General features: G+C 43.7%; 1 protein-coding gene across 1 annotated transcript in view; it reads right to left on the bottom strand.

The window, feature by feature from the left end:
• The window catches only part of LOC142660152 (sperm-specific sodium:proton exchanger-like), a 101,109-nt gene extending 87,381 nt beyond the window's left edge, over positions 1-13,728 (bottom strand). Inside the window, exon 1 of the mRNA XM_075836736.1 lies at positions 13,568-13,728. Within this exon, the coding sequence (XP_075692851.1) occupies positions 13,568-13,712 (145 nt within the window). The 5' untranslated portion in view covers positions 13,713-13,728. The remainder of the gene's footprint in view (positions 1-13,567) is intronic.
• Positions 13,729-15,822: the final 2,094 nt, after the last annotated feature.

Below are 15,822 nucleotides of genomic sequence, written 5' to 3'. Positions count from 1 at the left end.
CAATAGAAATAATTATGGAATAACTTTTACCCACACTTTTTCTGTCACGAGCATTGATTTTTTAGATCTCATTATAGATTATGATAGTATTAATAACAATTTTAACACCAGAACACATTTTAAAACAGTCGATGTGAATAGTTACATTGATTTTAAAAGTGCCCATTACCCCCCGTGGATTAGGAATGTGCCGTTTGGACAATTCAGGAGAATAAGGAAGAATTGTTCTTCTGACCACAATTTTGAAAAGGAATGTAACATACTTGAGGGGAGATTTAAAGGAACAGTGTCACCACAAATTATTTTTTTATATGTTAAAGATGTTAGTGCTTTATTAAAAACGTTTATATTCATTTGTGTGTTTGTGTTTTACTTTTTCTTATTTTTACACTTTTTCTTCCCTATGGGGGCTGCCATTTTTTGTTCCATTTCTGTCTGTGTCGATTAACGACACATACAGACATGGAATACGGCAGCCACAGTCCCATAGGGACTGCGAACGGCTCCCGTCCCATTGACTTCAGTGTACGGCGTCTGTGTGGGAACTGCGCATGCGCCGCTCCCACACAGTCCAATTCGAAATTGGCGCCGTCCGGCGCCATTTTCCTGTGGACCGGAAGTCGCGGCCGGACAGTAATATTACTACTTCCGGTCGCGGCTTCCGGATTTGTGTACTTGGACCAGCGTCAGCAAACGGAGCGGACGGGCCGGAGGGAGCCGCGGCGGCAGGAGCAGGTAAGAGATTTCAATGTATGTTCGTGTTTGTGTGTGTTTACTACTGTATGTAAACCTACTACACTGTGTGTTAGCTCAAAAAATGGCGACACACAGTGTAGGAGGTTACACCGTTCAAACCCCTCGTTTATCCCGGCACTAGCCAGGATAAAGGAGGGGGGGATGCTGATAGCTAACTAGAGCGAGGGCTTTTTACCCAATTTTGCAAAGCTGCAATTTTGGGAAGAGCTCCATCTAGTGACCAAAAATGGGTAGTATTATAAATTAGAATTAATTTATAATATTTCCTGACTCGTGAAAAAAATAAAAAAAATTTGAACAATGTTTAATCACCCACACACTAAATGTTTAATTTTAAAAAAAAAAACATGTTTTTCTGGCAACACATTCCCTTTAAGGAAAAGAATTTTCCAACTCAATTAATTAAGGGCGCTCGCTCGAGAGCGGCCCTATTGTCTCAAAAGTCCTATATTGTCCCTGTAAAATTGGTGTCAACATCTGCTGAGTGTACGAATGAAATTGGTAAAACAAACGCTATTAAAAATACTAATAAATTCCCAAACAATTTTATAACAACATACAACAGTGGTCATAATTCCATAAGATCAATTTTGTCCAAACACTGGCACATTTTGAAAAACGATCCATTTCTTAAAGAGGTTTTACCAGATAAACCGGGTATAACCTTCAGACGGTCATCAAATTTGAGAAATATATTGGCACCAAGCCGGGTTCGCAATACTAAGTTATCTATTCCAAGAATTATTCCTATACTAAATGGTACTTTTAAATGTGGCAAGGACGTTGTTTGTGTTGTGATAATATTTCACACAGGGAGCACTCTTTCCGTTCTAACACTACTAATGAAATATTTCCCATCAAAACTTTCCTCAATTGTGCCAGTAATTACGTCATTTATTTGCTGGAATGCTCATGTCATTTACAGTATATTGGACGGACCATCCAATGTCTGCGGAGCAGAATCAACAAACATAGACATAATGTTACCAAAGGTTTTCTGAAACATAGTGTTTCAAGGCACTGTGCTTCCTCCCACAAATGTCAATTTGACCAAATCAAAATTACCCCTATAGAACAAATATCTTGTGATATTCCTAATCGTTTTCAAAAATTAAAACAGAGAGAAAAATTTTGGATTTTTAAATTAGTGACTCTGCACCCAAATGGTCTAAATGACATCTCTGAATCATCGCTTGACTAGAAATTTGTTTCCCTTCAGGTTTTACTTTTGTTCGGTTGATCATTGTTCATGGGTCTGGCTTCTATTTAAATTTATTTTATAAATATAATGGTCTACTCCACATATTTACCTGTGTTGGTTCTATGGTGTTTTTTTCTCTTTGTATCATCTCTTGATTAATAACTCATTTCTAATTCAGTCTTGATGGTCCATACCTTTATATTTATATTTGTTTTGTATATATTTTTTTGTTTTGGTTTTACAGACATTTATTGTCGAATTTTTAGATTATACACATTTTTTTGAGAGACATTTATGTGTGTTTACATTAGAGTGGGTCAGTATTGAGGTTGTGTTAACATTTAACGTCACTTGCCGTATTTTAGATATCTCTTTCATTTTGAACTCGAGGGTTTAGAGAGAGATTTATGTGTAATTATATTTATATTCTACTTACCTATATATATTTATATATTTGGCAAATATTGCCTTCTTATTTTCTCTGTGGTTGGTAACATGTTTATTCAGAAGCGTAATGGTGTGTGTACACATTACAAACCTCTTCCATTCCGGTTTTCTTGTTCATCGGAGCTGTCCGTGGTTCTGATTTTTGAACGGCTACTTGAGAGCCTATTTGGCTTCCTGCCGGGTCTCTGCTGTTTTTTTGTACTAGCGCGATCATTGGTCTGCATTTTTTCCATGCATGTCATTTTTAATTAGATCTTTTCGAATATATTTATTTATTATGCAAGTTTGTTAAATACATCCACTGATCATTTATAATGCTAAGTGGTTTCTTTCTCTTACAAAATGTAAATGTATGCATTTTTCAACTGAGTTTTATCTCATTCTTATTTTGAGTAGTATAATGGAGATTAATGGTTTGCGTTCACACTACAACCCTTGTTCTCTGATCCGTTTATTTTCTTTCCCCTGAGCTGTCCATGGTTCTGATCCTCGGGCGCCCATGTAGCTTTATAGCTGGTGTTCTGACGGGCGTTGCTTTTTTCTCTGTATTGTTGCAGATATGTGTTACATACAATTTTAGGCTCATGATATTTGCAATTTTAATTATATTTATCCTTTTACTCATTGATTATTTAATTACAGGTTTTCTACCTAACCAAATATACATATAAGTAACTTTCACCTTTAGATCCTATTGATTAATCATTACGTTTTTTAGAGTGCTTTTTAGACATGTCTTAGCTACAATTATTATAGTAATTATCTTTGGTCTTTTTTATATACATCATTTTATATATTTTTCTGCTAATTTATTAATATATAAATATATTTTTTCTTATAAAAAAATGTTTTTTTTCTATTTCATTTATTTTAACCAACTTGTAAACATTATTAGTTGTCATTTTTGGTGTTTGTATAAACATTAACTTCAATTGTCATTCCTAGACACCTCCTTTTGTCTAATTGGAGATCTATGTAATTTATTACGTCATTGCTGCCCCCTGACCTTTTTTACATTGGCGTTTTTTTTAGCCGCGTGGTGTTTATAAATCTGCCTTGTTTTAACTGCATTTCATGTGGCCTGAGGAAGATGCCGGTGCGGCATTGAAACGCGTAGCCTACTAATAAATATTATTATCTACTCCTGCATCCTTATTGAGTAGCAGCGCCGTGGTTATATACCTCTTTTTTCTACCTTTATATTACCATTATTGTACGGTTACACCTTTGTGTGACCGTTGGGGATTTCGGCAGCAGCACTTTTACGATCTACATTGACTTTGAAGTGATTGACCTATTCATTTGTGGTAAGCATCCATTCGTCTTACCCTGATTGTCTGATTGGGCTTACTCACACTATGTGGCGCCGTGTTTGTTTTTTTGTATTTTCACTATATTGGAAGGGGCCCATCATAAAGAGTAACATTTTTTTAACCATCTGAGACAGAAGGACTTGGTGCTAGTTTGCCCTCCCATATCCTTTCCATTATCCTTGGGTTGACTCCACACACCCTTGTTTGCTAACGTTGTAGGTGAAGTAGATAGAGAATTCCAGCAGAGGTTTTCGTCAACCATTAAAATAAGGGATGAGCAGGGGCATAACTAGGAAAGACTGGGCCCCATAGAAAACTTTGACTGGGGCCCCCCTCCCCTGGGTGCCACACAACACCCCCTTGTAGATAGTGCCTCCCTGTAGATTCCGCCACACAGCGCCCCCATGTAGATAGCACCATACAGCCCCCTGTAGATAGCACCATACACAGCCCGCTGTATATAGCACCATACAGCCCTCCTGTATATAGCACCATACAGTCCCCCGTGGATAGCGCCATACAGCCCCCTGTATATAGTACCATACAGCCCCCCCGTAGATAACGCCATACAGTCCCATATATATAGCACCATGCAGCTCCCTCTGTAGATAACACCATACAGCCCCCACCAGGGGCGTAACTAGGAAAGACTGGGCCCCAAAGAAAACTTTTGACTGGGGCCCCCCTTCCCCTGGGTGCCACACAACCCCCCCCCCTTGTAGATAGTACCTCCCTGTAGATTCCGCCACACAGCGCACCCTGCAGATAGCACCATACATCCCCCCTGTAGATAGCACCATACACAGCCTCCTGTATATAGCACCATACAGCCCCCCTGTAGATAGCGCCATACAGCCCCCTGTAGATAGTGCCATACAGCCCCTTCCCTGTATAAGCGCCATACAGCCCCCCTGTAAATAGCATCATACAGCCCCCTCCCTGTATATAGCGCCATACAGCCCCCCTGTACACAGCGTCATACAGCCCCCCTGTAGATAGGGCCATACGGCCCCCTCCCTGTATATAGCACCATAAAGCCACCCCATAGACGATAACGCCATACATTCCCCTGTATATAGCACCATGCAGCCAGTGCCGCACCTGCCATGAGCCGAGGTGAGCCGACAGTCTCAGGCGGCGCCACCTACCCGAAAACGGGGGGTGGCATTTTCAGCCAGCGATGGACTGGACCGGAGGAAGGGGCCATGCAGACATAGCAGACGTGCCGCATGATGGGCACGTGTGTAACACTCCTCCTCCTCGCTGTACGCAGCACGCGCCGCCAGAGAGGAGCAGGTCTGCAGGAGGAGCGGTCGAGCGACGAGACGCACAAGGTACGTTCCTGCCTTAACTCGGTCGGCCGAAGCTGCTGGGATCGGGACCCGGGAGTATACTGCATGGGGGGTATGGGCATTTTACAGACAGCAAAAGGCTCTATGGGGCTGGAATAATCCACCCCATAGAGCCCTCACATCACTATAATGGAAGGATAGGGGGGGGGGGATCTGAGCGTCTGACTTACTGTAGAGGGCTCTATAGGCGGGGATTCTGCCCCCCCTTTAGAGCAGTCAGTCAGATGCTCAGACCCCCCTAACCTTGCCGTATAGTAACTAGTCAGGGCTCTATGGGGGATATTTCCCCCCTAGAGAGCCCTCTGCTGTAAGTAAACCGCCCAGACCCCCCTTGCAGTATACTCCCGGCCCACCAGCGTTGGCCGACCCCTTTTAAATTAATAGGGGCAGGAAGCTGAGCGCAGTATAAGGGCCTGTTCACATCAGCGTTGGCTGTCTGTTCCGGGGTTCCGTCGGAGGTTTCAGTCGGGTGAACCCCGCAACGGAAAGTCAAACTGAAACCACAGCTTCCGTTTCCGTCACCATTAGAAAGTACAAGATTGTGTGATCTCTCGCGAGAGATCAGTCTTCTCGTCCTTGTCTGCCGAGAGCTAAAGAGTGAGAGCGTGCGTGCGCACACAGCTCCGATGCCATGAAACAGAAGAAGAAGAATTCACACTCTTCTTCTCCTCTTCTGTTCCGTAGTGGTGGCGGAGATGCGCGCCCGCACGCACACGCTCTCTCTCCAACTCTTGCTGTGACGCTGTCCGTAGCTGATTGGACGGTGTCACAGCGATGTTACACGCCCCTTGCAAATTACCTCCGCATTGACAGTTCATGGGGTTATTTAAATATCGGGTGCCAAATATTACAGCACCGATATCTAAATAACGAAGGAGGCTAGGAAAAAAATGTAAAGTGCCCCAGGGTTTGTGCAGCCCTCCCTATTACATGCTGCACTCAGCTGCACATGTATGGGGAGGTGAAAGATTCTCTTTAAAAGAAAGGTGTACAAAAGAAAGGTGTACAAATTATGTTTTATTTTATGGGCCTAATTTTTCTAATTATTTGAATATGTTCCCTAAGGTAACTATTTATTCATATGTTTGTACTTCTGTGGGGGGCAGCCATCTTTATTTTTATTTTTCATACTGCTAATTTTTGTTTTGCAGTATCCGCTGGACCATTTGGACTACGTCGTAGATTCGTTGGACTACTTCGCTGATTTAAGTTTTTTTCTTTTTTTTTAATAAAATGGTTAAATTGGATTGTGTGGAAGAGTTGTTATTTCAATAAAATAAATTTCTTTATGTCTCTGTTTTTTAATACTTCATTACCGCCTTAGTAATGGCAGCAGTCTGATTGAGAGCGTCCATTACTAAGAAGGGGCTTAGTGTTAGCCAGTAATAAGACTATCACTAATCCCTATTATTACCCTGGTACCCACCATCACCAGGAGTACCGGGAAGAGCTGGGTACAATCCAGCACCCGATCGTCTAAATTGAAGGGCGGGTACTGGGGTGGCTGCAGGCTGGTAATATCAGGCTCGGAATGGCCAAAAAACTTGGCCCTTCCCACCCTGGCAATGCTAGGCTGATGCTGCTTTATTGTATCTGGCTAGTTATGAAAAATGGAGGGGATCTCACGTAATTTTTTTTCTATTATTTTTTTTTTACTGGCTAACACTAAGCCCCTTCTTAGTAATGGACGCTCTCAATCAGAGAGCAGCCATTACTAAGGCCATAATAAAGTATTAAAAAAAACAGACATAAGAAAAAAATATTTTTATTGAAATCTAAATTCCCCCATACAACCCTCTTTCACCATTTTATTTATTTTTAAAAAGTAGATCATCGAAGTAGTCCAATGAATTAACGGCGTAGTCCAAACGCTCCAGCGGAACCTACCAAAAAAAAGTTACCAATATAAAAATTTTAAAAACTTACATTTGCCACAATAGAAACTAGAAGTCAAGGAAAAATAATTCCCCTTCATGTAACTCTGCTTCCTGTCAACTAAAAAGTCATCCACCAGAGGGAAAAATGTTTCCCCATGGCGGAGTACAAAAAAGTCTAATTCTAAATAGGTCAGGCTTTCTTGTACTCCACCATCAAGAAACATTTTTCCTCCTTGCGGATGATTTTTCCGTTGACAGGTAGCAGAGTTCTTCCGCAGCCTTGTTACGAGGCAAACTCGCCAATTGCCCAGGGCCCCCAGAATGGGCCGCTACTCTTGGGCCAGTGCTGTGTGCTTCTCCCGCAGACTAATATTTGCCAGCCAACCCCTGGCCATTGGCTCCCTGCTCCGCCGTTTGCTCTTGTAGGCCACAGCCTGGTTTAGACCTGAGGCCTACAAGAGATCGGGAGCACGCTGATGTCAACTGCCCGGCACGATGACATCACTGCATCATGCCGTCCATGCCGGGCCACTGAACTCAGTTAAAATTCATAAGTCTTTTAGGTAATAAAAAGGGGGCATAAAAAAGTGGCATACAAAAGGGGGCATCCTTATTGTGGGGGCATAAAGCAGGCATTTTTACTGAGTGGGGGTATAAAGAGGCAAAATTACTGTGGGGGCATTATTACTGAGTGTGGCAGAAAAAGTGGCATTAGTACTGAATGGGGGCATAAAAGGCTGTATTACTACTGAGTTGAGACATTATTTCTGTGGGGACATAAAGGGGTTATTAATACTGAGTGGGAATTCTATTACTGGGTGAGGGCCCTAAAAGTGGCTCTATCACTGATTAAGGTATAAAGGGGACTCTAACACTGTGTAGGGGTACAAAAGTAGCACTTACTGTGTGGGGCCTTTGGGGGAACAAAAGGGTGTGTGTACTATTACTGTCTGGGGCACCTAGTATAGTATGTATACAGAGTTTGTGTAGAGGTAAGGAATAGTTAGGGAGTGCGCTAGAAAAGCAAGGAGCCAAAGATATCTGTGTCATATTCTGCAGGGCTTAGGAAATCGTGTCCGGGAGAAGTTGTCATTGCAGTCTTGGCTGGATGAAGAAGAAAAGGTGAAAGTGAGCGACTTCAATCTGAGAAGACGTCATCTGTGAATCACTCAAATTAACTATACTGTAATCACTTATATGGTCTGCAGATTTCCTGTGTATAACTGGCATCTACCTTTATATGGTCACTGTATGGTGGTAATATTGGTCTATATATAGCGTGTTTTATTCACTAACAGTATCAGGGTTTTTTTCTGACACTGTGTTGTAGTAATATGTGATCTTGATTTTTTTCAGTATCAATATGGGGGTATTATTCAGTCACTATATGGTTATGGTGTGGCGGTATTAGTCAGTAACAGTATGGGGGTATTCTTCAGTCACTATGTGGTTATGGAGTGGCGGTATTGTTCAGTAACAGTATGCTGGTATTATTCCGTCACTATGTGGTAGTAATATGTTCTCATGGAGTGGAGGTATTATTCATTAACACTATGGTGGTATTATTCAGATACTATGTGGTGGTAATATGCAGTCATGGTGTGGAACTATTATTAAGCCACTATGTGGTTATGGTGTGGGGGTATTTTTCAGTAACAGTATGGGGTATTATTCAGTATCAGTATGGGGGTATTATTCAGTAAGAGTATGGAGGTATTATTCAGTAACAGTATGGGGTATTATTGATAATGTTGGTCTTACAATCTATGTTAATTACTGTGGTGGAGGATGTAGAGAAGTGTGAGTGTGGCAGCAGATGATCAGGCTAAGAGACAGTCTGCAGAGTGGCATGAGATGTACTTTGACATGCAGGTGATACTTACGCGTGTGATGTGGACCCATAACTTGTGTACAGCCCAGGGCCTAAGATCATAATAATCCACCACTTGCATCAAGACAGCACAAGCAGACCACAACAATACAGCAGGCAGAGCAAAGAAACAAGCCCAGGACATGCCGCTTCAAATCAGCGCTAAGCGTGATCCGTCCTGGACTGGCTTGAATGTAATTGCAGAGCGTGACACCGCAAAAGAGACTGGCTGCCGAGGAGAGATATGGGGCTGTGTAGTGCAGACTGTACTATTTGCACTGCACTGATTGGTAGTAAGAAGAATTCTTTAAATCTTTTCTATACTTCAAGCAGCACTTTAACAAAAAAACATCAAATGTTTTCCTATTTAAAAAATTTATATATTGCGTGTTTGATGTGTAAAGCTAGTAATGAGAAAACTCTGATAGATTTGGTCGGGGGGGGGGGGGGGGGCCGCCTTTTTATAGTTCGCCTCAGGCAGCAGAGGGGCTATGTTCTCCCCTGCATGCAGCCCCCTGTAGATAATGCCATACAGCCCACCTGTATATAGCACCATACAGCCCCCCTTTAGATAACACCATACAGCATACAGCCCCCACCAGGGGCGTAACTAGGAAAGACTGGGCCCCATAGTAAATTTTTGACTGGGCCCCCCCCCCCTTCCCCTGGGTGCCACACAACCCCCCTTGTAGATAGTGCCTCCCTGTAGATTCCGCCACACAGCGCCCACTGCAGATTTCACCATACAGCCCCCCTGTAGAAAGCACCATAAACAGCCCCCTGTATATAGCACCATACAGCCCCCCTGTAGATAGCGTCATACAGCCTCCATACTGTATAAATCGCCATACAGCCCCCGGTAGACAGCGTCATACAGCCCCCCTGTATATAGCACCATAAAGCCCCCCATAGATAATGCCTTACAGCCCCCACTGTAGATAGCACCATACAGCCCCCTGTAGATAACGCATGTATATAGCACCATAAAGCCCCCCATAGATAACGACATACAGCCCCCTGTATATAGCACCATACAGCCCCCCTGTAGATAGCACCATACACAGACCCTGTATATAGCACCATACAGCCCCCGTGTAGATAGGACCATACAGCCCCTTCCCTGTATAAAGCACCATACAGGCCCCTTGTAGATAGCATCATACAGCCCCCTCCCTGTATATAGCACCATACAGCCCCCCCGTAGACAGCGTTATACAGCCCCAAGTAGATAGTCCCATACAGCCCCCTCCCTGTATATAGCACCATAAAAAACCCCATAGATAACGCCATACAGCCCCCTGTATATAACACCATACAGCCCCCCCATAGATAACGCCATACAGCCCCCCTGTATATAGCACCATACAGCCCCCTGTAGATAGCACCATACACAGCCCCCTGTGTATAGCACAATACAGCCCCCTGTAGATAACGCCATATAGCCCCCTGTAGATAATGCCATATAGCCCCCCTGTATATAGCGCCATACAGCCCCCCTGTAAATAGTGCCATACAGCCTCTGTATATAGTGCCATACAGCCCCCTGAAGACAGCACCAAACAGACCCCTCTCTGTATATAGCGCCATACAGCCTCGCTGTATATAGCACCATACAGCCCCCTGTATATAGCACCATACAGCACCCTTGTATATAGTACCATACAGCCCCTGTAAATAGCACCATACAGCCCCCTGTAGATAACGCCATACAGCCGCCCTGTTTATAGCACCATACAGCCCCCCTCTATATAGCACCATACAGCCCCCTTGTAAATAACACCATACAGCCCCCTGTAGATAACGCCATACAGCCACCCTGTTTATAGCACCCATACAGCCCGACTGTAGATTACACCATACAGCGCCCCTGTATAGAGCACCATACAGCCCCCCTGTATATAGCACCATACAGCCCCCCCATAGATAATGCCATACAGCCCCCTATAGATAATGCCATACAAAGCCTCCTGTATATAGCACCATACAGCCCCCCTGTATATAGCACCATACAGCCACCCTGTTTATAGCACCATACAGCCCCCCTGTATATAGCACCATACAGCCACCCTGTTTATAGCACCATACAGCCCCCCTGTATATAGCACCATACAGCCCCCCTGTATATAGCACGATACAGTCTCCTGTATATAGCACCATACAGCCCCCCTGTAGATAATGCCATACAGCCATCCTGTTTATAGCACCATACAGCCACCCTGTATATAGCACCATACAGCCACCCTGTTTATAGCACCATACAGCCCCCTGTATATAGTACCATACAGCCCCTCTGTATATAGCACCATACAGCCACCCTGGATATAGCACCATACAGCCCCCTGTAGATAATGCAATACAGCCACCCTGTTTATAGCACCATACAGCCCCCTGTATATAGCACCATACAGACCCTCTGTATATAGCACCATACAGCCCCCCTGGATATAGCACCATACAGCCCCCTGTAGATAATGCAATACAGCCACCCTGTTTATAGCACCATACAGCCCCTCTGTATATAGCACCATACAGCCCCCCTGGATATAGCACCATACAGCCCCCCTGTATATAGAACTATACAGCCCCCCTGTAGATAACGCCATGCAGCCCCCCTGTATATAGCACCAGGGCCGATTCTAGCTTTTCTGCTGCCTGTAATTGTTTTCAATTTATTGTTTATTTAATGGGAACCTGTCAGATAGGTTTAACCCCTTGAACCGCCACCATGCGGTAATACATGACCTGACAATATTTCCAAACATTCCCCTGTATGTTTTTTTTCAGATGCAGCAAAATATATCAAATCAACTGATTAAAACGCACACATTTGTGAGTGATGATTAATTTTGGAGTATTATTATATACACACACGTGTATAGCCTAAATCTGACTCTTCTTTTTTGTACTATAATATTTGGGGTATATATCTTTTTTTGTATTTGTGTCAGTATATACTGCTCCCTGGCATTGTATTCATACATATCAAACCTGCTGTGTCCCCCATTGTCCTACTACTCTGTTGATTTTAATTGTCTGTTTACAGCTGTTCTTGTTTTTAATGGATTATTAATAAAGATATTGAACTTCTCATTTTGTTATCATTTGATATTTGGAACTATAGTTATAGAGATTGGTTGTACACTGTAGATTTTTCTCAATAGAGCCCCCTGTAGATAAAGCCCCTGTAGATAATGCCACTCACACTGTTAGGCTATGTTCACACGGAGTATTTTGGGGGAGGAATATCTGCCTCAAAATTCTGTTTGGAACTTTGAGGCAGATATTCCTCTCCCTGCACGCCGATTTTCGCGGCAATTATCGTGCCGTTTTTCGCCCGCGCCCATTGAGCGCCGCGGGCATAAAACAGCGAGATATACGCTTTCTCCTGCCTCCCATTGAAGTCAATGGGAGGTCGGAGGCGGAAGCGCCCGAAGATAGGGCATGTCGATCTTCTTTTTCCCGCGAGGCAGTTTTACTGCTCGCGGGAAAAAGACGCCGACGCCTCCCATTGAAATCAATGGGAGACGTTCTCGGGCCGTTTCTGCCGAGTTTTGCGACGCGGTTTCCGCGTCAAAAAACTCGGCAAAATACCCCGTGTGAACATAGCCTTAAAGGGATTGTTCACTACAGTACAACTGATGACCTCTGGACCCCGCACCGTTAAGCCACTCTGGCTGCCTCCGTGCATCGGCTGTACATGCCAGAAGCAGTTGGCTGCGGCCACGGAACAGCGGCCGAGCTGCTGTACAATTCAAGTGAATAGGAGCAGAGCTGCAGTTCTGATCAGGGAGGGGTTATTAAGGTGGCACAGGAGAGATGTGCTGTTCTTAAGGAGGCAGCACATCCTGCAGCTGCTAAGTGGAGGGAACCTCAGCCATCGGCTCTGTAATGCCACCCCCTCTGAGACACTGCAGGGTGCCGCCTGAAGCCAGAGGCTCAACTCGCCTCATGGTAGATGCGGCCCTGTAATAGCACCATACAGCCCCCATATATAATGCTATACAGCCCCCCTGTATATAGCACCACACATCCCCTCTGTAGATAACGGCATACAGCCCCCACTGTAGATAACGCCATATAGCCACCTGTAGATAACGCCATACAGCCCCCCTGTAGATAACGCCATACAGCCACAAATTCTCCCCCCCCCCCCCCCCCCAAAATAAAAACGGCATGCAGCCTATGCTTTGTCCCACAAAAGACATGTATCCCCTTTCCACAGGATAGGGGATAGATGTGTGATCGCTGGGACCCCCAGTGATAAGGAGAACGGGGGACCGAAAGTTGCCCGAAGTTCTCCAAGAGATACCTCGGACTACCAGGGACAGCTCAATAAAAATGAAAGGAGCACAAGCATTTCTATGAAGCTGACGGACACAGACCCCAGAAGTCCGAGGTTTCTCATGGAGAACTTCGGGGGACTTTCGGTGTCCCAGCGATCACACACGTATCCCCTATACTGTGGACCCCTTTACGCCACTGGGGATGAGGCCAACCTGGGCTGGGCCCCTTCTCTTCAGGGGTCCCATTGCAGCCGCATTGATTTGCCCCTATGGTACGTACATGTATATAAACATAGATAGGTAGATAGATAGATAGATAGATAGATAGATAGATAGATAGATAGATAGATAGATAGATAGATAGATAGATAGATAGATAGATAGATAGATAGATAGATAGATAGACATTCATTGTTTGTGCACTTTGATAAAGCTACAGTAAATTTCTAATAAGAACCAGGTGCTCACCACCCACAATGCAAGCTCCAAACATGGGTATGAATATTTCAGGCAATCCACGTGATAATAAATGTTTGGAAGCATAATCCTTATCAAATGTAGAATTATTGATTTGTGTATTTGCAGGAGCCAGTGTGACATTAGTCATTTCCATTTTATAATAAGACTGCACGGTGCAGAGACCCGGCTGAGAGTGACAGTTATATTTTCAAAAATTATATGAGCTCAGTGCTGATTGGCTAATGAGTTGATATATTCTGGCCTATAATTTCACCGTGTGTGTATTGTTGTTGTTTTTTTATTTTAAAACTTTATTAATTTTACAATCATGTAAATTTAATTTATTATTGATGGATCATTTATTAAAATTAATAACGGTTTTGATTGGTTTTAAGTTAGTTTTGATTTTGCGTTCTGACTGTATGTCAAAATATTAGATGGCATGAAAAAAAACCACAAATATAATGTTTGAGGTATTTTTATCTTTAGGCTAAGTTCACACTTGCTTTGCATAATCCTTTACCCTGATACGTTTTTATATTAAAATAACTGATAAAAACGGATCCGTTAAAAATCCCATTGAAATAAATAGGATTTTTAATGGCATCCGTTAGCATCCACTTGCTTGCGTTGTCTTAGGCTTCGTTCAGATCTGCGTCAGGGCTCCGATCCGATGTTCCTAGGGAGCTTTCCGTCGGAACTGGACCCTGACTGACACAATCAGAAACCATAGGTTTCCGTTTCCATCACCATTGATTTCAATGGTGATGGATTCAGTGCCAATGGTTTCCGTTTGTCTCTGTTGTGCAAGGGTTCAGTCGTTTTGACGGAATCAATAGCGTAGTCGACTACGGAACGTCAGAATAGAGCCAGTCTTTGCACTAATACATCAAGGTCTGCTCTGGTGGGGAGAGCCAATAGTAAGTCTCTTAGCTCTTGCAATTCAGTGCCTCCTCCTGTAGTTTCTTTGTTTTATATGTATTTTTTTCTTGGCCTGTACATGTTCGCCCATTACAAGATAGTCAATATTATCCTTTTTTTCATTATATATCCTTTCAGACTGTTGACTCTCCGTTATCACTAGTGGAGAGGGGGCTGTTCTACCTCTTGGCCTTAAATATGTGGTCATTTTATTTTTTTATTTACTTTCTTTCAAAACCAATTATTCCAGTTTTCTTGTTACTGTCCATATTTCTTACAGGAGCTTTCTCAATTTGCTTTACTGCCAGTATTGCAGCGGGTATGCAGTTTAACATGAGTTTATTACGATGTAATGGGTGTATGCAGTCGGTGCTTTGCCCACAGGCATTTCGCTGTTTTAACACCGCTTATTCTCAGCAGAGGTGAAGGATTATGAAGGTTCATATGCCAATACCACTCCCAATATGCCAGGTTTTGTTTTTAAACAAGGGAGTACAATACCAGCATTGCAGCCCTAAACATCCTTCACAACCCCAGGCAGCTCACTCCACACACACAGAGCACAGACCACTTCAGACCGCATCACAAACTGTTCACATACAGTTTCATAGACTACTTCACCGACCACTTCACAGACCGCTTCTCACAGACCGCTTCTCATGGACCGCTTCTCACCATCAGCTTCAGTGTGAGGTGTGAGTGTAATCTCTCCCGTTCTCCTCAAAGTGCTTCCATCTGGCATCTTCCTACACCATGAGGGGTCAGGGTGCATGGATGAGGGGCAACATCACACACCCACATCCGCTACATGTCCATCCAATCGCTTTTATAATACACTGCAATACTTCTGTAGTGCAGTGTATTATTGCCTGTCAGTGTAAAACTGACAGGCATTTGCTAGGCCATGCCTCTAGTATGGCCTAGCAGGCATTAACTAGAGGCAGACCTGGGGGCCTTTCTAAAGCACCGACACCCTGTGATCGCGTAGCAGTGTGCCGGTGGGGTGAGAGAGGGAGCCCCCTCCCTCCAAAACCACTTAGCACCGAAGGGGTTAAACGGGCGGATTTCGATCTGCCCACTCTAGCAGCGTTTCTCCAAGTTATCAGCTACCTGAGGCAGCTGAGAGCAAGGAGTTTTAACTGCTCCCGGCGTCGCATATTTATTCTGATGCAGCGCCGTGAAAAGACGTATACATCAGAATAGAGCCCGTTAGTGGCCACTGTGAAAAGACGTATTGGCAGTCACTAACGGGTTAATGTGTGTTTGTGATGTGTACATGTATATAATGTGCGTATAAATAAGTGTGTGTGATATATACATGTTTAGAAAGTTTGTATGTGTGT

Source organism: Rhinoderma darwinii, chromosome 9 (genome assembly GCF_050947455.1).
Source record: "Rhinoderma darwinii isolate aRhiDar2 chromosome 9, aRhiDar2.hap1, whole genome shotgun sequence".
Lineage (NCBI taxonomy): Eukaryota > Metazoa > Chordata > Amphibia > Anura > Rhinodermatidae > Rhinoderma > Rhinoderma darwinii.
The sequence above is the reverse complement of the archived record's forward strand: the minus strand, read 5'-3'. Positions and strand labels throughout refer to the sequence as shown.